This window comes from Centropristis striata, chromosome 10 (genome assembly GCF_030273125.1).
Source record: "Centropristis striata isolate RG_2023a ecotype Rhode Island chromosome 10, C.striata_1.0, whole genome shotgun sequence".
In the NCBI taxonomy this organism is placed as follows: Eukaryota; Metazoa; Chordata; class Actinopteri; order Perciformes; family Serranidae; genus Centropristis; species Centropristis striata.
Window position 1 is genome coordinate 25,761,440 of NC_081526.1, and position 24,599 is coordinate 25,786,038.

The 24,599-nt window shown below is 37.9% G+C and overlaps 5 protein-coding genes across 5 annotated transcripts; all 5 read left to right on the forward strand.

Moving 5' to 3' along the window:
- The first annotated feature begins 3,119 nt into the window (after window positions 1–3,119).
- LOC131978605 (olfactory receptor 13D1-like) lies at window positions 3,120–4,058 on the forward strand. Its single transcript, XM_059342313.1, has one exon. The coding sequence runs from the start codon at window positions 3,120–3,122 to the stop codon at window positions 4,056–4,058; it is 939 nt and encodes a 312-aa protein (XP_059198296.1).
- A 2,318-nt stretch (window positions 4,059–6,376) lies between these two features.
- On the forward strand, window positions 6,377–7,324 carry LOC131978606 (olfactory receptor 2A12-like). The gene has a single exon (XM_059342314.1). The coding sequence runs from the start codon at window positions 6,377–6,379 to the stop codon at window positions 7,322–7,324; it is 948 nt and encodes a 315-aa protein (XP_059198297.1).
- A 4,749-nt stretch (window positions 7,325–12,073) lies between these two features.
- On the forward strand, window positions 12,074–13,021 carry LOC131978607 (olfactory receptor 52E4-like). The gene has a single exon (XM_059342316.1). It carries the CDS (start codon window positions 12,074–12,076, stop codon window positions 13,019–13,021), a length of 948 nt encoding a protein of 315 aa, XP_059198299.1.
- Window positions 13,022–16,315: 3,294 nt separating this feature from the next.
- LOC131978608 (olfactory receptor 2G3-like) lies at window positions 16,316–17,254 on the forward strand. The gene has a single exon (XM_059342317.1). The coding sequence runs from the start codon at window positions 16,316–16,318 to the stop codon at window positions 17,252–17,254; it is 939 nt and encodes a 312-aa protein (XP_059198300.1).
- A 4,616-nt stretch (window positions 17,255–21,870) lies between these two features.
- On the forward strand, window positions 21,871–22,812 carry LOC131978609 (olfactory receptor 6N1-like). The gene has a single exon (XM_059342318.1). The coding sequence runs from the start codon at window positions 21,871–21,873 to the stop codon at window positions 22,810–22,812; it is 942 nt and encodes a 313-aa protein (XP_059198301.1).
- The last annotated feature ends 1,787 nt before the right edge of the window (window positions 22,813–24,599 follow it).

Below are 24,599 nucleotides of genomic sequence, written 5' to 3' on the forward strand. Positions count from 1 at the left end.
AGGAGCAGCCCCGCCCTCCCGAAAAAAATGTGATCACTCACTCAGTGACTCAGTCACTGACATACACACCCATGCGTAGGGCTGACCTTGGTGGTCAGCTACAGTTCATCATTAATTCGCTAAATCTGTTTCTATTGCGCTCTGGTGCATTTTTCTTTAATCAGTGTACCAACTTAGCCACCTCAGCCAAGCATAAATATTAATGCTTGGCGATATTTCATTTTGAGTTTTTGAAACAACAGCATTTTCACTCAGGTTTTTTAATGTGAAAATTGAAAATGCACATTAAAGCAGATGGATGCACCAGTGAATCTAACTAAGTAAATTAACTCAAGTACAATTTTGAGGTACGTGTTGCATTATGAGGTTAATTTTATACTTTTAAACGACAGCTTTAATTACTTTTCAGGTCAAGATGAACAAAACATGATCAATTTAAAGTGATTTCGACATTTAGATTTTTTTAAAAATTCATACCACTATATTAAGTAGTTAAAATGAGCCCTATATTTACAAAATCAAAACGCTGCTAAATTTGAAATGCAAGACTTTTACTTGTAGTCGAGTAATTTCGCAGTGTGGCATTAGTACTTTTACTTAGGTAAGGGATCTGAATACTCTTTCCACCTCTGAAATGCATCGATACACTTCATGATGAGTAAAGTGAAGTGAAATTTATGTGTAAAATCATTGAACTACCCCCTTAGGTAGACTACTTGCGGAAAAAGGTGAGAAGGGTATTATATAGTATGAGATATACTCAAAAAGTTGAGTTAAATAGTTTTAGATACAACAGATAATTTAGATTTTTCATGCATACATGGTACTGTGTGAAACTGCACTCAATGATGATGCAATGTATTTATTTACCACTTTCATTAAAGTGTTTGTCCAAACAAATCCTGTAATGAAAGTTTACTGTGGCTAAAGAGTGGCTTGAGACACTGAGGACACGAGCCAACACATTTCCCCAGAGATGGCCTGAATTGCTCACATGGGATTACCATGTTATTGACAAGACAAAAAGACCTGCTGATGTAACTCTGGTCTGTTGTGATGCACATGGACACAGAAGTACACAGTAAACATGATGATTAGGCCTCAGGGTCATTAGTCCACTACATGTCTGTATCCCCAGGACATTAATCTGTTGTTGCTGTCATGTACTGGGACCAGAAGTCTCCATGCAAAACAAACGTGCAGCTTTGCGCTAATTCCCTGTACACCTAGAGGCCGCTGATGTCAGACACTGGATGGCAAAGGATGGCTCGTTTCCTGGATCAATATTACTGTTTTTGACAAAAATTCACATTTGTGTCACTGACCAGCTGAGCCCAAAAGCAGAAACTCTGTGGCTTGACCTGGCCTACTACAGTACTTACTACATTGGCTGCACCTACTGTCTGTAAGGAGTTTATCTGAATGCCATGGCCTGCTCAGTAATGAAAGCTGCCAATGCTGCTACTAGTATTGCAATTAAAATAAAATATATTTTTCAAATAACAGGTAAAATAACAAGAAATTATTAAACCTTCTGCTGTTAGAAACTTTTTACACATCAACCATATCCTTGACCTGTTGACCACTGCGGTATAGTGGGCACATTGTTGGCAAAGGGGGTGCTGGCTGTTGTGTGGTCGACACATGATTTTTCTTTCTGCTTTTATAATATTATTGCTATATTCTGAATGGAAAACTGAATCTATCAACCCTGAAGTATGAGCCTTTCATATCTTTCTCAATACTGGACAAGAAAACTGTATTTTTGAGACAGATATATACATATATTTAAGAGGTTAAAAGCTCTAACAATAATATAATGTTGTGATATGAATCAGTCATATGTGGGGGGCAGCTGTGGCTCAAGTGGTAGATCGGTCGCCCATTTAAGGGAGGTTGTGGTTTGATCCCTGACCCCCAAATTGCTCCAAATGCCGCGTTCATCAGCGTGTGAATGAATTCCAGATGATGGCACCATGTAGGGTAGCCAGTGTATGAATCCATCAATTGGTAACCCATCTGCATTCTCAATCTCTACCATCAGTCTGGCATTAATAACCTACAGTTTATTTTCAGGCCTTCCAAAAATGTAGAAATGCACTGAAAACGATGCCAAGCTGTGGCTTAGGAGGTGATTTACACTACTGGCGTTACTGTTTTTGTAAGCAGAAAAATACTGTTTTAAGATTTCATAGTTGTTGGACGTAATATTATTAAGTAATTTTAATATAATTTTATCTCACATTTTTAGTTAATCACTATCTAGGTAATAATTTACCTATCAAATAAACTTATATTTTCTGTTATTCTTATATTCACTATTCAACACAATGAAGAAATACAAGGCTACACTGTATCACAGTCAAAGCAGTAAGTTAATTTACTGCAGTCTGCTTTGGTTTTATGTTTAAATTCGTATATATATATCCAAAGCAGACTGTTGTAAGTGCAATTACTGCGGCCTGCTTTGGTTTTGAGTTGGATTTTGTAGTTACTGCAATTTTTATATAATTATTTTTCTGAAATAAAGCAAAATTTAAATCTAAAACTTTGTCACATGATAAAACAGACATAGTAGTTACTAATCACTAGTTACTAATACACAAAGTGCCTGCAGTTAGGCTTTGTAGGGCAGTATAGTTAATAAACAGTAGGCCTAATGATCTGTATCATAGTATTTTTAAGTGTCCACAATATAGTTATTTAATTTTTACAGTAATAAATTGAATTCAATGGCTAAACTGTCCATTTCATTACTGCTTATTCAGGTAATAAATATACAAATGACAATAAGATGGTAAATAAAGAAAAAAGGAAATTGATAATAGAGATCATCCACTTTTAATGATCGGTTTGACCCACACAGACATATGACATAACATGGACATAAGAATAGGATTATTTCCATTTTTTAATCAGGGCGGGTAATTAAACTCTGACGATGATTGGAGTGACGATTCTCAACAATTGATAAAAGCATCAGATTGTTTGCTGGTCAAGTGGTGAATTATTCCAGCCTGTTGTGTTTCATCTGTTTACTACTGCTTAGAGGCAAGGACAAGATAATTAAGGACAAGACAGATAACTGGTGAGATTTGTTTGGGAAATATAGGTTAACAATGATGAATGCAACAGTTTTAATTGCATTTTCCTTATCCAGATTAAATGACACAACAGTCAACAGATTGACTCTTACCTCCCTCACTGTGTTGTGCTTCAGTGTGATTTTGCTTGTAAATGGTGCTCTTATTGTTACTATCATATTGGACAATAATCTTCATGAACCCATGTACATCTTCCTATGTAATTTGTTCATTAATAGTCTTTATGGGACTGCAGCATTTTACCCAAAATTCCTTTTTGATCTACTGTCTAACACTCATGTCATATCTTATACTGGCTGCCTTTTGCAGGTCCTTGTCATATACTCCTATGCAGCAACTGATTTTTCTATTCTAGCCGTGATGGCCTATGACCGATATGTGGCCATATGCCGACCACTGGAGTATCAATCTGTGATGACTAAACAAAGGGCTGTTTGGTTGGCGTGTTTCTCCAGACTTGTACCCTTGTTCCTTCAGACTATTGTGATAATAATGACCTTGCAAGTGGAATTATGTGGCTCCCACATTGAAAAACTTTATTGTGAGAACTGGTCAATTCTCAAACTTTCCTGCAATTCAATAACAACACATAATGTAGTTGGATTTATCATCATATTATACTATTTTGGGCAAGTACTTTACATCATTTGTTCATATATACTGTTGGTGAAATCCGCTCTAAAGTCCAGAGAGGGCTGGAGGAAGTTCATGCAGACATGTGTGCCACATTTATTATGTTTGCTTAATGTCACTGTTGCAATGCTTTTTGACGTCATGTATGCTCGATATGGATCAAGCTCTGTATCACAGAGCGCAAAGAACTTCATGGCCATACAGTTTCTCATCATTCCACCAATTCTCAACCCTATCATATATGGACTTAAACTCACTCAAATTCGCAAAAGTTTTTTAAATTTGTGTAGAGATGACAGACAGGTTAAAGGATTAGGCTAATACATGATGAAATTGTGGAATTCAGGTCAGCCAAGGAACAAAAATAACATTAGATTCCCATAATAATCTGGGACAATGACAGTCTGACATTTGGCCTGTCCTTTTTTTTAAAGCACAGATGTATCCGACATTACATGAACCCCATTTCTATTCTGCTGCCAGAATTTGATCGATTGGTAGAACATACACACTGGTATCAGATTTGAGCTCTGAGGTACATGTTCTGTAGTTGTTTAAACATTACATGATATCTTTTGTAAATGATTAACCAAACAGTGTCTCTGAGAGGTGTTGATTAAACTTCATAACAACTATGAAGGCTGTATTTTGTGCTACTGTTGATTTGTGCTTCTTATATGGGTTCAACCCATTGAAAAGTATACTTACAATTTTATTTTTATTTTTGCAGTTATCATATTAAACAAAAATATCAGTGGACATGTAATGTTTCCTTTTGCCTTCAACTGTTTTAATAGTCATTTTATAGTAATGTATTTAAAATCCTGAAAGAAAAAATACAAACATTTGATTTAAAACTTTAGGAAGAAAACATAGCTAACATTCCAAACACTGCTGCTTTAATCTCCCATTGCTCCTGTGCTGCTTATGTGTGCCTATAGACTTTTACACTGTCAGCAATTAAAGGCACAACAGATCATGTTTATATGCAATATCATTATTTTTTATTTTCAACCTTGTAGTCTTCGGGCCCAGATGTCTTCGGCAATTACTTCAGGCAATTAATCAGATTTCATGGTTCTCCCTCTGGAGCCAAAAGATGCTCTATGCAATGATTTTCACATTTGCATTCGTATTCCCCAAGAACTGCTGACACATCTATACAAATGAAGATTATGTTGGTATTGTGAATTTGTTTGAAAAGCCTTTCTTCTTTCCACCTGACCAACTCAGTCCTTTCCTTTGAGCTTTGGTTTGATTTTCTCCAACATCAGAATTTAAATGATCTGGTTCTTTAGATACTAAACTTTTTCTCTGTGATCTGCTGTGCTCGGCAACTAGCATAGAGTGGGTTTATCAGAGAGTCTTTTTTGTCCCGGAACTTTCACCCAAATCACAGCTGTTGAAGTCCCATGTAAAACCATCACAAACATACTGGAGCTTTTGTTGCCTAACTCTAAGAGTTTTTGTGTGAATTAACAATGCGAACAACATGCTGAAGTCTGTTGAACCCTTTGTGTTAATGACCCTTGTCTTAGTGCTGTGAGGACTCCTGACGAGTTGGTGGTGAGAATGTGTTAATGTTACCAGCAGCTATGTGATTGTTTGTGGTGGCCACTTGTGGGCATTTTCAGTTTGTCTCATCTCTAAATATGTTCAGTAATATTGACTTCAAACATCATGTGTGTTCACACACAATATTTGTGTGTAAGATGTTAATGTTAATGTTGGACTTTTTTGTAACCTAATGCTAGCCTGCTAACGTTAGCACATTAGCTCTCACCCGATAACGTTAGCATGCTAGCTCGTCCGTATCAATCACACTACAGCTAATCAAATCAAATACATGAATGATAGATGTTTGAGTTGCACCGAGTTGTTCTTGGTCTTGCTAGCCCGCTAATGTTAGCATGCTAGTGATTGCCGGCTGACGTTAGCACGCTAGCGATCTCCTGCTAATGTTAGCATGCTAGCTCGCCTGTATATTTGTTTTCCACCGCCAAAGAAATTCGCAATTGGGCACCAGCGGGGAATCGGCTGGAAACCGGCTCTGGTCGAAAAGCTATTAAGGACATGTCAAACAGCAGCTTCATTTTGTCGTAATCTGTACAATGATAATAAAGGAATTACAGATTTTAGCTTCCAATTTTAGGGCATTGCATTGACTTCCATTATTTGGACAGCCTCAACCAATTCCGGCCTTAGCCGGTGTAGGTACCAGATCAGCTCTGGGTCCTTCGCCTGTTGATTACGTCACGTAATCGTTGGCTGTATGCTTAAATGGGAGTACAATGTACAACGGACAATTGTGATTGGCTGTATGTCACACAGCTGTGATTGGCTGTGTCGTGGCAACGGCTGGCACTGGGATTAACAGACATTCATGGGACACTTTCTTAACCTCTGAGCTGTCACCAAATGACCCGCCTGCAGTGAAGAGGGAGTTTCCTTTATCAATCGAACATTACATTTCCAACACTAACACAATGCAACACTAAGATGTTTGGACATGTAATGTTCAACATGCACAGAACATTTAACTGGCTATCAATGGATGTTTTAACCTTTTAGGAGCATTGCATCTGGACTTCTTGATACTGTTTAAAACTTTGACTCTGGCATTTGAGGATTACTGCAACATGAGTAATACTTCTAGAGTAGTTCTGTTCTCACTGTCTGGCTTCAGTGCCACTGCCAACTACAAAATCACAATTGTGTTTCTCATTTTACTATGTTATTTTCTAATTTTGGTCATAAACTTGTCGCTTATTTTAACAATAGTCTTTGATCCAAATTTACATGAACCAATGTATGTTTTTCTGTGTAATCTGTGCATCAATGGAATTTATGGGGCTGCAGGCTTTTATCCTAAGTTTGTCTATGATCTTCTGTCTGATAAACAAGTCATATCATATACAGGATGCCTTTTGCAAGTCTTTGTTGTATATTCCAATTCAAAAATCGACTACTCTATTCTAGTTCTTATGGCCTACGACAGATATGTGGCCATATGTCGACCACTGGAGTATCACTCTGTGATGTCTGTGAGAAGGACCGCTGTGTTAATTGTTTTTTCCTGGCTTGTACCTCTCTTCTGTGAGGGTATGGCTACAACTTTAACATCTAGTCTAAAATTATGTGGCTCTCACATAAATAAGCTCTATTGTGAGAACTGGTCAATAGTTAAACTTGCTTGTGGCTCAACAAAAGCAAACGATATTGTTGGATTAGTTATTATCAGTTTTTATTGTGGACATGTTATCCTCATTGCATGTTCATATCTACATTTGTTAAAATCAGCTGTGAAGTCAAGAGAAGGCAGGAGAAAGTTTACACAGACATGTGTGCCACATGTGTTATGTTTGCTTAATATCACAATTGCTTTGCTTTTTGATAATATGTATTCCAGGTATGGATCAGTATCTGTGCCACAGAATTTGAGGAATTTCATGGCCATAGAATTTCTCATAATCCCACCTGTTACGAACCCTGTTATTTATGGACTGATTCTGACTAAAATTAGAAACAGGGTCATATTTTTGTTTGTGATTGCTCATGGAAGACTTAAATTGAGCACTGAGGTTTGATATACAGTATGGTGGTTTTGTTCATGTCACACTTTTGTAATGTTAATAAAGCATTGTAGTTGTTTATGGATAACAGACAGCATAAAGAATTAGGTTAATTCCAAAGAAGTGTAGTGCTTTAAGAGCACATTATGTCATCAACAGAGAAAATATATAACATGAAATTAGGATCATTTCCACAATTTGATGCTGTAAATAAAGAAAAAATAAATTACATGATCACATTATTATTGATGCTTAAAGGTGCAATGAGATTTGGCCAGAGTGTTTGTTTAAAACTGTGTTTAAATGAACTAACATTAAAAACAGTGTGACTAAGTGACAGTGTTGATGTTATATTAAGGATATGTATGTATTGTGTTGCCGAAATATTTACTAAAATATACAATACTTAACAAATTTATTAGACCACCGGTTCATGCCACAGCTGCCCTAAATGAACCCTTTTAATGCACGACATGAGACATTCATTTCCTATGTTATTTCATGCTGGCTGTGTGTTTCTTTGCTCTATCTTTTAAAATCAATTTATTTTATGATAGAATATTCCAAGTACTCTCTACATCTACATCTACAACATCTTGTTTTTGTTTACAACAGATCATTATTTCCACTTTTCATTTCATACTTTATGACCAAAAATATTTTTGTATTATTATATATAAGTTTACACATGTGGGTCAAAAATGACCCATTCATCCAAATGTGATTTAAAATTAAAAGACCTAATACTAAAATTATAATAAATAGTTTCAAAGTATCACTTTAGCAGTGAGTGGGGGCAAACACTCATATGTTAAATATTTGCAACATGCTTATGTATCATTCATGCACTTCACTTTTTCAACATTTTCTTATGTTACAGCCTTTTTCCAAAATGGATTAAATTCCTTTTTTCCCCTCAAAATTCTACACACAATACCCGAAAATGAAATCCAAACTCTTCCATTAACGGATGATGGAGGCCACTGTGCTCATATGGACCTTCAATGCTGCACACATTTTATTTACCCTATAAATCTGTGCCTTAATACAAACCGGTCTTGGAGGTCTACAGACAATTCCTTGGACTTCATGGCTTGGTTTGTGCTCTGACATGCAACTGTGGGGCCTTACATAGACAGGCCTTTCTAAATCATGTCCAACCAATGGAATTTACCACTGATGGACTCCAATCAAGTTGTAGAAACATCTCAAGGATGATCAGTGGAAAGGGGATGCACTCAAGCTCAATTTTGAGTGTCATGGCAAAGGCTGTGAATACTTATGTATGTTAGAGCCTGGGCTCTTAAAGCCCCCCATACTCTGCTCCGGTTATTTTGTTCTTTTGACTTGGTTTTTACAAAAGACTCAAAAAAACTGAATACAGTTTACCATTTATCTAAAGAATAGTACCCAAATGCAATGAGCAGCACTGGACTCTGCTGTGTCCACGCCAGGATCACCAGTCAGAATGCAAACAAGTTCCTCAGTTCACAGTTATCTTCTGGGTGTGGGCCCCACCCCGACAATAGGTTGGACTTTTACGCGATTGGTCAATTTAGGATGGTGAACGCAGGAGCCAACCCATACCGGTCACCTTGTGGTTTGTCTTTTCAAAACTATGGTGTCATGCATGTATGTGTCTTAGTTCCCTTTTTTGAGGCCTGTATGTTTCTTACTGTAATAGCTGCTCACTGAGCTAGTTCTAACTGCTTTTCAGGAAAGGTTCAATATGAAGGCACGATGTGCTCTCTTAACCTATAGCCAAATGGATGAGGGCAGGATGTGCCCCCTTGATTTTGGTACCATTCAAGGTGGCAAAATCTAGTAATATTTTTTGAAAAGGCACATGTCCATAGATGATATTTTGGTATGATAGCCCATCCCAAGTGGTAGCTTTGTGACAGTTATCAGCACATAAAGTTATACACCCCCTGCAATAAATAGGCCTCTAAACGCAGGGGGCATATCCTGTTTTGTGCTCATTTTAAGATCTACTCATATGTTATGAGGGCATGTTTGGTATCATTTTAAAGTGTACAATGCTAGCTTTCATTTAGGGTGCTTTCACACCGCTAGTTCGATTATTTGGTCCGCACCAGGCAGTAAAATTGTTACATTGTAGCATACAGACTGCGTGTGGTCCGCGTTTACACATGCAAACGAACCACATTGGTCTGAATGACGTTTCGTCATCTTCCAGTGGAAATAAGCACCAATTTCAACTTTCACAATGGAGTGACACGTTCGCACACTGTTTCTTGCGCTGGTCCTTGCTTTTTATATCGTCAACATTACCCATTTCTGGCAAAATATCCAGTTCTGGAATGAGTCACGGCTGCAGCTACAGAACAATCTTCGGATTTACTGGATCCGCTGAAGGCGCATAGCGCGTCATTTCAGGCAGAGGAGATGTGCTATTTTCACCAATGCTGTCCTGCTGCTGATGAGACAAGCACCTTTTCGATATAGCCCTAATAACGAAACGACAAGCAAGAATAGGCTATGGCTCGTTTGGTAGATTTAATTAAATTCTACTTTAAGCTTGATTTGAGACATGGTGAGATTCTACAGTTATTTAACACAGTGGATGATATTGTTATCAGTATGCGTACTCTGAGAAGGATTTTGAAATGTATGGGGTTGTACCGAATGAAACATGTATATTAAAGATTAAATTAATTTCATACCAGTGTCACAACACCATTTGCTCTGCTGCTGAATGAATGTAGGGGAATATACAGGCAGCATGCAAATTAAGCATTGATGCATTTCGAATAGTTTGTTTAGACCTGAGTTGGTCCAGGTTCGTGTTCTCACCAGAGGGACCACAGAGGTTGGCATTTGGTGCGGAATAAAGCGGACCGAGACCACCTCTTTTGAGAGGCCTCGGTCCGCATGATTTAGTGCGCACCTGAATGCGATTGATGCTTTCACACCCACGAAAACGAACCGAACTAAGAGCTTTTAGTTCGAATTGACTGTTTAGTGCGCACCAACTGCTGTTGGTGTGAAAGCACCCTTAGACCTAGTTTTAGGCCTATCTAAAAAAATATAAAGGTCACTGGTCAAAGGTCAAACTGTCTTAACAACTATTTTAAAACAATATTTCGCCTAAACTGTTGTCTTTTTTAAAGCACTGTGAAATGTGGTAACAGCACTGACACAAATAACAAAACTAAAATACCCACACACCAAACACAACAAGACCCTGAGCGAAATCCCCAGCTAACATGCTTCCTTTTCATCCACAACCACTCACTTCCTTGCTCTGCTGCCTGCGACATGTTTTTGACTGACAGTTTCAAGCTCCGTCCACGAATACCCAACTCGCTTAGCAGAGCAAACAGAGCAGACTTTGCAACAAAACCACGACAGCCAACTTCTACCGGTCGTACACAAGCCCTCCAACCCCTCTGCCCTGCATCTGCTGCCAGCTCAGAATACCTATTTTTCTTGCACTCGTTGGCTTCCTCAACTCTGTCTTCCCAGGGTACAGTAAGCTCAATAAAGTACACAACCTTCTGTGTATCAGACCACAACAATAAATCTGGTCGTAGCTGGGAGTTAGCAATATGGTTTGGAATGGTTAGCTGCTTGGTTATGTCAGCCTTCAATTTCCAGTCTCCGCCCCCTCTTAGCCTCTTAAGTCTTGGACTTAATTGAGTTAATCTTCCCTCCCTCACCAACTAAGTGTAGTGCTTTAAGAGCACATTATGTCAAAAATAGGAAATTGGTGTAAACAGAGCTCAAATCTACTCTCTTGGGGCCCTCCCGCTTTGCCGTAATTTGATGTAGAAAAATTATTAAAAGTTTGGCTTAATGGGCATTTTAATAGTAAGCACACATTTTTCCATGAATTTGCAGTTCTCAGACTGTTTAAGGTTTTATAATGGGTGTGTATGGGACAGAATGTTCAAAGCTAGAGCAGGTGACATCACAACTAGAGTGGGGAGAAGCCTTACATTTTCTTTAAAAAAAATCTAAAATTTTGTCAGTGTCATGCACTTCAGCTTTTCCTGGTTGAATGCTATTACCACATCCAGCATCTGGCTATTAAGACTGCTTACCTTTCAGTCCAATATCCATGCTGGCTTCTCTAACTGAGACATTTTTTAATGTAGGTTGTTTTGGTTTCTACCCCAAGGACAAATGGCAGCTTTACTTAAGTTTGTTGTAACCTGTGCAATGACAATAAAGGAATTCCAGATTTCAGCTTCCAATTTTAGGGCATTGCATTGACTTCCATTATTTGGACAGCATTGGGCAAATTAGCCGGTCCTTAACAATTCACACCTTACCCCTAACTTTAATCACAACCTCAGAAATGAGGTTTCGCTGTATTAGGGGCGGTTTTGGTCCCCAAGAGGACAACTGGTCCCAACAAGTCAGTGTTTTTAAAAAGTCCCCACAAGGTAACAAAAACATATGCCCACACACACAGCATGCACATTAAGAACCTTAATGATACAGTTTACCGGAAATACATGCACTGGGATTAACAGACATTCTTGTGACACTTTCTTAACCTCTGAGCTGTCACCAAATGACCCGCCTGCAGTGAAGAGGGAGTTTCCTTTATCAATCGAACATTACATTTCCAACATTCACACAATGCAACACTAAGATGTTTGGACATGTAATGTTCAACATACACAGAACATTTAATTGGCTATCAATGGATGTTTTAACCTTTTAGGAGCACTGCATCTGGACTTCTTGATACTGTTTAAAACTTTGACTCTGGCATTTGAGGATTACTGCAACATGAGTAATACATCTAGTGTAGTTCTGTTTTCACTGTCTGGCTTCAGTGCCACTGCCAACTACAAAAGCACACTTGTGTTTCTCATTTTACTATGTTATTTTCTAATTTTGGTCATAAACTTGTCGCTTATTTTAACAATAATCTTTGATCCAAATTTACATGAACCAATGTATGTCTTTCTGTGTAATCTGTGCATCAATGGAATTTATGGGGCTGCAGGCTTTTATCCTAAGTTTGTCTATGATCTTCTGTCTGATAAACAAGTCATATCATATAGAGGATGCCTTTTGCAAGTCTTTGTTGTATATTCCAATTCAAAAATCGACTACTCTATTCTAGTTCTTATGGCCTACGACAGATATGTGGCCATTTGTCGACCCCTGGAGTATCACTCTGTGATGTCTGTGAGAAGGACCGCTGTGTTAATTGTTTTTTCCTGGCTTGTACCTCTCTTCTGTGAGGTTATGCTTACAGCTTTTACATCCAGTCTAAAATTATGTGGCTCTCACATAAATAAGCTCTATTGTGAGAACTGGTCAATAGTTAAACTTGCTTGTGGCTCAACGAAAGCAAACAATATTGTTGGATTAGTTATTATCAGTTTTTATTGTGGACATGTTATCCTCATTGCATGTTCATATATACATTTGTTAAAATCAGCTGTGAAGTCAAGAGAAGGCAGGAGAAAGTTTACACAGACATGTGTGCCACATTTGTTATGTTTGCTTAATATCACAACTGCTTTGCTTTTTGACATTATGTATTCCAGGTATGGATCAGTGTCTGTGCCACAGAATGTAAGGAACTTCATGGCAATACAATTTCTCATAATCCCACCTATTACAAACCCTGTTATTTATGGAGTGATCCTGACTAAAATTCGAAACAGGGTTATATATTTGTTTGTGACTGCTAGTGAAAGATTTAAATTAAGCACCAAGGTTTGATATAAAGTATGTATATCAAACTGTAATGATGCTTTTGTTAGTATGATTCTCCTGATGTCTCTGCACTGAAAAAAATTGGGGTGACATTTACTTAAAAACAGCTAGCACACAGAAAGTGTTTGTAATCTTTACTCAGGCTGTTTTAAGTAATATTTATTTTATAGAATCACTTTTAAAAAAAAATGAAAATACACACGTAGATTGCAGATTCACTGATGTCCCTCAATTACATTTTACTTGGAAATATCAAATAATTAAGCCAATGAACTGGTTTAGTGAATATTACTTGGAACGAATGATTCAATTTACATACAAAACTGAGGACACATAATAACAAACAAGTGATTGTTTATTATTATGTGTCCTCAGTTTTGTATGTAAAGTAATGCACTACATGAAAATCTGCTATTTTAAAGTAAAAGCACTGAATTCATATTTCGTTGTAGAATTTATATAGATGATTGAAATAATAATTAAAGGGCCAAAAAAATCTCTTTTTTTCAGTGTGTTCATGTCACACTTTTGTAATGCTAATTTGATGCACAACATAGGTAAAAAATGACCCACGTTTCCCATGTTATTTCATGCTGGCTGTGTGTTTCTTTGCTCTGTCTTTTGAAATCAATTTATTTGATGACTGGATATTCCAAGTATTCTTTAAGCATCTTCTTTTTGTTTACAACAGATCATTATTTCCATTTTTCCTTTCATACTTTATAACCAAAAATATTTTTTTGTATTATTACATCAAGTTTACACACATGGGTCAAAAATGAGATGACCTAATACTATGATGATGATAATAATTTGTAGCAAATGATTACTTGAGCAATAAGTTGGGCTCAATACTCATATATTAAATATTTGCAACATGTTTATGTATCATTGTCTCACAAAGACAGTGCATCTGGAAAGTATTCACAGTGCTTTGCTTTTTCCACATTTTGTTATGTTACAGCCTTATAACAAAATGTATTAAATTCCCTTTTTTCCTCAAAATTCGACACACAATACCCCATAAAAATATCCAAACTTCTTCCATTTATGGATGATGGAGGCCACTATGCTCATATGGACCTTCAATGCTGCACACAATTTTATTTACCCTTCTATAAATCTGTGCCTTAATACAAACCGGTCTTGGAGGTCTATAGACAATTCCTTGGACTTCATTGCTTGGTTTGTGCTCTGACATGCAACTGTGGGGCCTTACATAGACAGGTCTGTGCCTTTCTAAATCATGTCCAACAAACGGAATTTACAACAGATGGACTCCAATCAAGTTGTAGAAACATCTCAAGGATGATCAGTGGATACGGGATGCACTTGAGCTCAATTTTGAGTGTCATGGCAAAGGCTGTGAATACTTATGTATGTGATTTTTTTTTATAAATATGCAAAAATAAATAAATAAATATGTTGCCATTATGGGGAATGTGGAGTTTTGATCAAAACAATGAATTTAATCCATTTTGGAATAAGGATGTAAGACTTCATTTGAGCACCAAGGTTTGATTTTCAGCATGTTTTAGGTTAAGATCAACTAAGTGTAGTGCTTTAGGAGCACATAATGCCAACAATAGGAAACTGGTGTGAACAGAGCTCAAAACTACACTCTTGGGCCCTTCCACTTTGCCGTACTTTAATGTAGAAAATGTTATAAAAAGTTTGGCTTAAAGGCATTTTTGATATACCCTTTTTCGACCAGAACCAGTTCCCGGCTGGTTCCCAGCTGGTGCTTGTGCTGGTTTGCAGTTGGTTCAACTTGCGAACCAGCTCTGAACCTGTTTGCTTTTCCACAGGCTCTAGAGCCACGTTATTACGTCACTGTTTACGTCTGTATATGTCTCCGCCCTCTCTGCAAATATAATAACAACAGACTACATTTCTCTACAACACATCTGTGCTGCTCATTTTAATCACCATGGACGCCGAATACATTCTTATTTACACTGAATGTTAGATGGTAATGTTGGAATTTGTTGTAAGCTAACACTAGCCTGCTAACGTTACACTAGCTTGCCCGTATCAATCACATTGCAGATAATCAAATAAAATAGATGAATGATACATGTTTTAGTTAGTTTCTCTCAAATGCACCGAGTTGGTCTTGGTCTTGCTAGCCCGCTAACGTTAGCATGCTAGCGATCAACGGTTAACGTTAGCATGCTATCAATCACCTGTTAACGTTAACACGCTAGCTCGCCCGTATCAAGCACATTGCAGTTTTACAAATGACATGAATGATTGATACACATTTTCGTTGGTCTCTCTCAATGGCACCGACTTGGTCTTATTGGTCAGATAACCCCGCCCCGAGCCACTGATGTAGCGGTTCGCGGTTAAAAACCAGCAAAGAGTTGGTGCCACTGTGGACCAATTTTCCCGGTCGGGAAACCGCTCACAATTGGGCACCAGCCAAGAACCGGCTCTGTTCGAAAAGGGGGAATAGTAAGCAGACTTTTTTTTCACAAATTTGAAGTTTTCAGGCTGTTACAGATTTTATAATGGGTGTGTATTAGACAGAATGACAAAATTCAAAGATAGAGCAGGTGATGTCATAGCTAGAGTGGGGAGAAGCTGTAAAAATGTCTTTAAAAAAATCTACAATTTTGTCAGTGAATATTTCAGCTTTTCCTTGTTGAATGCTATTACCACATCCAGCATCTGGCTACTTAGACTGCTTACCTTTCAGTCCAATATCCATGCTGGCTCCTCTAACCGAGACATTTTTATTTAAGTATAAGTATTTTAAAGCCTCACCGGTCCTTAACAATTCACACCTTACCCCTAACTTTAATCACAACCTCAGAAATGAGGTTTCGCTGTATTAGGAGCAGTTTTGGTCCCCATGAGGACTACTGGTCCCAACAAGGTCAGTGTTTTTGAAAAGTCCCCACAAGGTAACAAAAACATGTGCCACACACACACACACACACACACACACACACACACACACACACACACACAGCATGCACATCAAGAACCTTAATGATACAGTTTTCTGGAAATACATGCACTGGGATTAACAGACATTCTTGTGACACTTTCTTAACCTCTGAGCTGTCACCAAATGACCCGCCTGCAGTGAAGAGGGAGTTTCCTTTATCAATCGAACATTACATTTCCAACATTCACACAATGCAACACTAAGATGTTTGGACATGTAATGTTCAACATACACAGAACATTTAATTGGCTATCAATGGATGTTTTAACCTTTTAGGAGCACTGCATCTGGACTTCTTGATACTGTTTAAAACTTTGACTCTGGCATTTGAGGATTACTGCAACATGAGTAATACATCTAGTGTAGTTCTGTTTTCACTGTCTGGCTTCAGTGCCACTGCCAACTACAAAAGCACACTTGTGTTTCTCATTTTACTATGTTATTTTCTAATTTTGGTCATAAACTTGTCGCTTATTTTAACAATAATCTTTGATCCAAATTTACATGAACCAATGTATGTTTTTCTGTGTAATCTGTGCATCAATGGAATTTATGGGGCTGCAGGCTTTTATCCTAAGTTTGTCTATGATCTTCTGTCTGATAAACAAGTCATATCATATACAGGATGCCTTTTGCAAGTCTTTGTTGTATATTCCAATTCAAAAATTGACTACTCTATTCTAGTTCTTATGGCCTACGACAGATATGTGGCCATATGTCGACCACTGGAGTATCACTCTGTGATGTCTGTGAGAAGGACCGCTGTGTTAATTGTTTTTTCCTGGCTTGTACCTCTCTTCTGTGAGGGTATGGTTACAACTTTAACATCTAGTCTAAAATTATGTGGCTCTCACATAGATAAGCTCTATTGTGAGAACTGGGCAATAGTTAAACTTGCTTGTGGCTCAACAAAAGCAAACAATATTGTTGGATTAGTTATTATCAGTTTTTATTGTGGACATGTTATCCTCATTGCATGTTCATATCTACATTTGTTAAAATCAGCTGTGAAGTCAAGAGAAGGCAGGAGAAAGTTTACACAGACATGTGTGCCACATTTGTTATGTTTGCTTAATATCACAACTGCTTTGCTTTTTGATGTTTCGTATTCCAGGTATGGATCAGTATCTGTGCCACAGAATTTAAGGAATTTCATGGCCATACAATTTCTCATAATCCCACCTATTATGAACCCTGTTATTTATGGACTGATCCTGACTAAAATTAGAAACAGAGTCATATATTTGTTTGTGACGGCCCTTAAATTGAGCACCAAGTTTTGATATACAGTATGTATATCAAACCTTAATGGTGGATTTTTCTATGATTCCACTGATGTCTCTGTTCATGCCCCACTTTTGTAATGATAATGAAGCATTTTAGCTGTTTATGGATTACAGACAGCATAAGAAATTAGGTTGAGACCAACGAAGCATAGTGCTATAAGAGCACATTACATCATCAAGAGACAAAATATATAACATGAAATCAGGATCAGCTTCCACAATTTGATGCTAAGAAATCGCATTATCACATGATTATTGATGCTCAAAGGTGCAAGGAGATTTGGCCAGAAACAGAGTGTGATGAAGCGACAGTGTTGATTTTATTTCAAGGATATGTGTTGCCATTATTCTATTGCAATATTGAAATTGAATATTGAAATATAAATGCTAACCTGCTTGAGATGGCTAGTCTTGTTTTGTAATAATACTTGTACCTCAAGAGGTGAGGTGAGGCATCCAGTCTGGCCTCAGAGAGAACAAGAAGTAGATGCAGATTCACTGTTAGCTGTGCAGCAGTTAGCATTTTTAGGGGGGAAGCCGAAGTGGGGATGGATCCGGGCTAAGCTAAGAGCAGCCCTAAATGGAACATCGCCCACTTTGATTGCTGTGGAGCTAGCATTGCATCCATCTGTTACTTCTCTCTTCTGGGCTGATACACTCTGCACCTCCATTGAGCAAGTGATCTCACACAGGATGGACATAAGACTTTCTGGGAGCCTGCCCATTGCTACAGTCAAGCTACACCTTTAACTCTTACACAAGTGCAGATCTGAGGTCCTTTATCATTTCTTTGCCAAACTATTAACCAGAAACAAGGACCCTCTTTAGCTCTGTGAAGTTCTTGTATATCACATTAAAGTTGCTAATTAAAGTGGTTATGTGTAAAAGCTTATTATCTAACTGTAATGTTTGTCAATTGGCTCTAGTTTTTGTCTGGTTGGAAAAGTAGTGATATCTACACTTTTTTGAAATTGGCAAACTACTCTCTGCTACTAGTAGCTCACCACATTTAAGCTATTTCACATCAAGAAACGCATATTGTTAATCAATTTAATTAAAAGAAAATGCAAACTTAATATTGGGAGACACTGGCTTGCAGGTCAAAAACAGGAAATGCCCCACACTTAACACTCATAAGACTTAGTCATTTTTTCTGGTGTAATTTATTACTCCATGAAGCAAATTATTCCTGTTGTCATCTGCTGTCTGGTTCCTCACATGTAAGTACATTACACAATTAAAACTTTACAATTGTACCTGTCTCTTAGATTACCTCAGTATGATTACATTTATTTAGTATGTGCGGGTTTTGTGGTATATGGTTATTACATAGGGAGCCCCCCTTGCAGTTGACAGAAGGTAGCACATAGCATGGAAACAAATCAGTTCCAATTCAGTTGACCAAATCTCTAGCACCAAGCAAGGCCTTTGGGCCAAATCAGTCTCCAGTCCTGTGCTTCTTCTGTAAAGGAAATCAAAATATATGGCATATTGCCATATTGTACATTGCCATCTTCATTAATTCATTATCCATAACTCTTATCCGAACTTGGGGCGTGGAGGAACTAGAGCCAATCCCAACAGACATTGGGTGAGAGGTAGGACACTCATTTGACATGTACTTTGAATTTTTTGTTTGGATCATGTCCAATCCTTTAACATTCAGGGGCTGGACTTATGACCTATATTACAACCAGTCTCCAGCTGATCAAAATGTTTCACTTATGGGGAGCTGTCAAGCCATCCATCTTTATGTACAGTTTATGAATCAGACTAGGCGGCTTGGTGTATCAGATGACGAGGAGTTGCAGAATCTCAGGGTCATGTTAATGAGTCAGGGTAAAATGAAGTGTGAGGAGGACCGACAGTTTGGTGCTGCATCAGCAGGGATGAAGGCGTTGTACCTGACCATTGTGGTGGCACTATGTCACCACCATCACCTATGTTCATGAGCTTTGGGTAGTGACTGAAAGAACAAGATAACAGGTAGAAGTGGGCTAAATGAGTGCTGGACTCAGCCTTAGAAATGAGTTGAGGACACATAAAGAGTGAGTTCGGAGTAAAGCCTCCACTCCTTCGAGTTAAAAGAAGCCAGTTGGGGTGGTTTAAACATCTGTTTAGGATGGATGTTTTGATGTAGTTTTCTGTTCTTAAACCCAGCCTCCATTTATTTCAGTGGAGACCATAAAGCCCTCTACTGGACTTTATGGGAAATACTCTCCTCCAATCACGAACATGCATTGAAATTTGCATAAGCAAATCACAACTAGCCAGTTCAAATAAGTGTGAAACCACAGGTATAAAGTAGGGTATCTTGTGTGCAATCCTACACCCTGAGCATCTTAGCTATTTAGGGTTGCAATATCGTAACCATTTTATCTCACACAGCGTCCACCCTCTATTGGACTCTATGGGTACAGTGGGTGAAGCCCATCAATACCCTGTCACAACATAATATTGACCCAGTCACACTGATCCTGATCGCCACGTCACCATCTGCCTCTTTATAACCGAGGCATCCACTGCTGAGAAGTAAGTGGCTTCTTCTAGAGCCATGGCATTACCTTAAAGTGGTGAAGAGAAAAGCAAGAGACTCCCTGTACACCACATTCCCTGGGTCATAAGTAGGAACATGAGAACATGTAGGTGCATGATGCCCAGATGGGAGTCAGGTGTAATACAACTGACACACATTCTTCGTTTTTTACTAAAGCCTGCTAACATCACCAAGCTGTGCACGAACCAGTGTATGTGTCCTTTAGAAGATGATGGTGGTAAACCAGTTCCAGTAATTGATGGTTAGCATGTGGAGTGTCTAGTGAGTGATGCATTGGTTTATGATGAGGAGATCTAAAATATTCTGTGTTCTTGGAATACAGGACGTATGGGGAATAAATTATGATTTTTGTTATTTTGCATTAACAATCCTGGTAAAATAATAATAATGATAAAAGTTTATCCATGATATCAGTTACAGAGACTCAATCACTATATTTCCATCAAGAAAATCATCAACAATACAACAATGTGCACTGATTTCTTTTTAGAGGCAGATTGCCACATGTTATACTATCTTTGCCACAATACTCAACCATGGGCTGAAACACTAACAAAATGTCTGTTCTTAGCTAAAACTATTATATTTAAGCATATTGTATGATTATTTTAGCAGTGTGACAACAAGTTGGCTGTCAGCAAGCTAGTGTTAGCTAAATGTTAGCAAGCTAAGTCTCTTACTGCATAGCTTTCTGAATTATCCACATCCTACTACAACACAAGTTACATAGTGTCAAACCCGAGCATGGAGGCAAACCAGGAAGTGCCTTAAGCTACATTCTACCGAAAATTCCAGCAGGGGGCGCTAAGTTTGGCTGCAAAAAAATCTGCCCATTCATTTCAGTGCAAAATTTGAAAACTTCTCACTTGATTTATTACCTCAGAAAATTTTTTCAGGACAACACTATGGTCTCAATCGCTAGTAAAAAAATCTTCTTCAAGACAATTTGATGTCAGTAATTCTAATAATAGCCCCATTTCGAAGAAAATAGAAGATAAAGAATCGTATGATTTGGGGCGTGGCTACCTTTGATTGACAGGTGGCTAACAGGGCGAGCCATCATCAGGAGAGAAGCAGAGCAATGCGTATCCACGGCAACAGGTCAATGAAGTTATATATAACATTATATCGATAGAAAAGAGGACGTTTACCCATTTGGTCTCATAACTTTGACCCTTTCACTCTATTTTCACTTAATGACTGAATGTTTTGTTCAGTAAAAATGTCTTGTTCAGCGTTTGGTTGGACTAACAGACACTCCAAGGAGTCGCTGTTCATTTTTCTAAGGTAAGTAACATACTTTTGTTATTGTTTTTTGCTAGCCAAAACTAACATCCCAGTTAATGCTCTTATTAATGCTAAAATGAATTAGCAGCGGCTTCTCTCAGTCAGGTTGAGGTGTAGAGAGGCGTGCAGTCAGTGAGTGTAACCCTGAACTCGATGCTTCCAACGGGCCACAAACCAATGGGTGACGTCACTGTGACTACGTCCATTATTTATATACAGTCTATGTTCAGAACCCTATGGGTGACGTCACAGAGGCTACGTCCATATTTTATACGGTCTATGTGTCAAACGATTTAGCTTAACTAAAATTTTCAGGATTGCACAGTTTTCCCCATTGTACCTGCTGATGTCTCACATCTATATGTCTCTATCCACTTTGGCCCTTTTGAAAGTTCAGTTTTTTGGTTCATCAGATTTTAAAAACTTACTTCTGGGTTATTTACCTGTTGCATTTCTCCACCAGGCAGCTTTTAGACATTGTTGTTGTTGTTTGTTATCAGACGGAATTGAAAAGAGACTTCTTTCAATGTAAAATGTCTTCTGAGTATTTTCCCCTCCCTTGGGCTTAAGTGTGACCTGTCCCTATTGTTTCACACAGCCATAAATTTCAAACACTGTGCGACACTCAGACGTTTGGACATGTAATGTTCAACTTCCACAGAACATATTACTAGCTGACAATGTGTGTTTTAACCTTTTAGCAGCATTGACTTCTTAATAGGCCTGTTGTTTATAACTTTGACTTTTTGTTTCTGAGGATTATTGCAACATGAGTAATACTTCTAGAGTAGTTCTGTTCTCACTGTCTGGCTTCAGTGCCACTGAAAATCACAAAATCACACTTTTTTCTCTCAGTTTGCTATGTTATTCTGTAATTGTGTTGGTAAACATGTGTCTCATTTTAACAATAATCTTTGATCCAAATTTACATGAACCTATGTATGTTTTTCTGTGTAATCTGTGCATCAATGGACTTTATGGGACCGCATCCTTTTATCCTAAGTTTGTCTATGATCTTCTGTCTGAAAAACAAGTCATATCGTATGCAGGATGCCTTTTGCAAGTCTTTGTTATATACTCTTATGCAACAATTGATTTTTCTGTATTAGCCCTTATGGCCTACGACAGATATGTGGCCATTTGTCGACCCTTGGAGTATCACTCTGTGATGTCTGTGAGAAGGACCGCTGTGTTAATTGGTTTTTCCTGGCTTGTACCTCTCTTCTGTGAGGTTATGGTTATAGCTTTAACATCTAGACTGAAATTATGTGGCTCTCGCATAAATAAGCTCTATTGTGAGAACTGGTCAATAGTTAAACTTGCTTGTGGCTCAACGAGAGCAAACGATATTGTTGGATTGATTATTATTGCTTTCTATTGTGCACATGCCCTGTTTATTGCATGTTCATATATGAGGCTGATAAAAACAGCCTTAAAATCCATAGAGGGAAGGAAAAAGTTTACACAGACATGTGTGCCACATTTGTTGTGTCTGCTTAATGTCACTGCTGCTTTGCTTTTTGATGTTATGTATTCCAGGTATGGATCAAGCTCTGTATCACAGAATGTAAGGAACTTCATGGCCATACAATTTCTCATGATGCCACCTGTTCTCAACCCTATTATCTATGGACTAATCCTGACTAAAATTCGTTACAGAATGGTAACTTTGATTATGATGTCATGTCAGAGATTTAAACAGAAGGTTTGATTTTTCCCTGAAGGGAACCTGTGTTTAGTTCTTTGTGTTGTGCAGCTAATCTGGCCTACGACTCAGCCTAATTGATTGGCTGCACAATTATGACTGCATGCTAAAGGACCTGTCATTTCAGTGATCACTGTTTTTAAAAACCTATTTTGTTGATTACCCTTTTATATATAATCACTGACTGCTGAATCCACAATTCCTTTAACCAGCCAGTAGTGGCCGCAAGTGATCAATAACAAATCGTATAGCATGAGGTATTTCTGGCAATTAAAACAAGCCAAAAGCTTTTAGAGGCCACATTTTGGCCTTTGGTAATAATTTTTAGTCATGTTTCTTATTTTGCAAAAATAAAAACTGAAACACCAAATAGTATAAGGCAATTCAATACAACACCATCACTGACTCTGGGCCATACAATTTACCTCTCTGACACAGGATGAGCAGATATTACACACAATACATGTGCTTCCCTGTTATTGCTACCTGGTGTATGCGTCTGTGTCTTAGGTAGGTGGGAAGAAGAGTTCAATGTTCTTTTAGATCCGATCAGTCTATAGCAGAAACTGAAGTAAAATGTTCCCCTGACCCCTGACTGTTTTTTGCTGAACTTTTAGTTTAAATGTGGCATTAAAGTACAACTGATAGAAAGTGTTGTTTTTAATTTGTGTGTTTGACTGTGTATGTCTCAGGTGGATGAATGGACAGCAGCTTCCATTTTACGATGATGAAATATAAGTGGTGCATTTACTAATCTCCAGACTGACCTGCATAATGTTACTCCAGCTGATGAAAGGCTGCCCTAATGGGTCTCATGACTGATACCTCCCTGGTGAGCCTCAGTGGAAAAACAACAGGCCTCAATAACAACAGGAGTGACCCAGTGTCACATGGGATGGTCTGCTAAAGAAATACTTTGATGCTTTTAACATTTAACAGCAACTTTACCCACTGACACCAGGTTGCACGAGACCTTCACTTTATCTTGACTTTCTCAGAGGAGGTAATGTTATTTTGAAGAATTCCACAGAGTACATGCATAAGTGGTCAATAGGACATTAATTAAGCAACACCACTCAGGAGACTAAATGTTGGTGCTAATTTGCACAAACAGGTTCTCCAGCTACTATCCCTTCAGTTTTACTTACCCACTGAAAGCAAAAATAAATACATTAAACCAAATTAATGTTCTGTTTAACAACAATAATACAGTTCAGTTAATTCAGCTGAGAAATTTTTATTCGTATTATTCATCTTGAGTGGTCTGGCTGTGTATTAAGTGCAAAACCTATAATAAGTGTTTGCAACAGAACTTATTTATATATATATATATATATGTTTATAGAGCTCATTCAACAGCTCTCAATGTTGCAACAACACAATGTTGACACCACACATTTAGGATAGCCTATATCAGTCATCAGTAATCATGAGTTAACCATAAAGTATTTATGACATGGTTTTCCAGCCAGCCAAAAATTACTTGCTCAATAAGTCTACACACATAATCCTATGACATCACTAAATGCTAAACTATGCAATACCATCAAAATAATATTAACCAACTTAACCTTGTCCACTGTTTGTGGTGTTCTGAAACATTTGTCATCATACCTGTCATGTCTGAAAATAGAGGGTGACATTTTGTGTTTGCATCTTCAGTGTTTCTAGACGGAGCAAACGCAGGGACAAGGCAAGTCTCTCCTGGTTAGTGTCTGTTTAGTCATTTCCTGGCTCAAAAAAAACAACTACTTGGTGTTTAGCACCTGAGGCTGTAGGCTGATCAGACAAAG

Excerpts from the sequence above, each read along its gene's own strand:
- LOC131978605 (XM_059342313.1), top strand. The coding sequence starts at position 3,120 with ATGATGAATGCAACAGTTTTAATTGCATTTTCCTTATCCAGATTAAAT.
- LOC131978606 (XM_059342314.1), top strand. The coding sequence starts at position 6,377 with ATGAGTAATACTTCTAGAGTAGTTCTGTTCTCACTGTCTGGCTTCAGT.
- LOC131978607 (XM_059342316.1), top strand. The coding sequence starts at position 12,074 with ATGAGTAATACATCTAGTGTAGTTCTGTTTTCACTGTCTGGCTTCAGT.
- LOC131978608 (XM_059342317.1), top strand. The coding sequence starts at position 16,316 with ATGAGTAATACATCTAGTGTAGTTCTGTTTTCACTGTCTGGCTTCAGT.
- LOC131978609 (XM_059342318.1), top strand. The coding sequence starts at position 21,871 with ATGAGTAATACTTCTAGAGTAGTTCTGTTCTCACTGTCTGGCTTCAGT.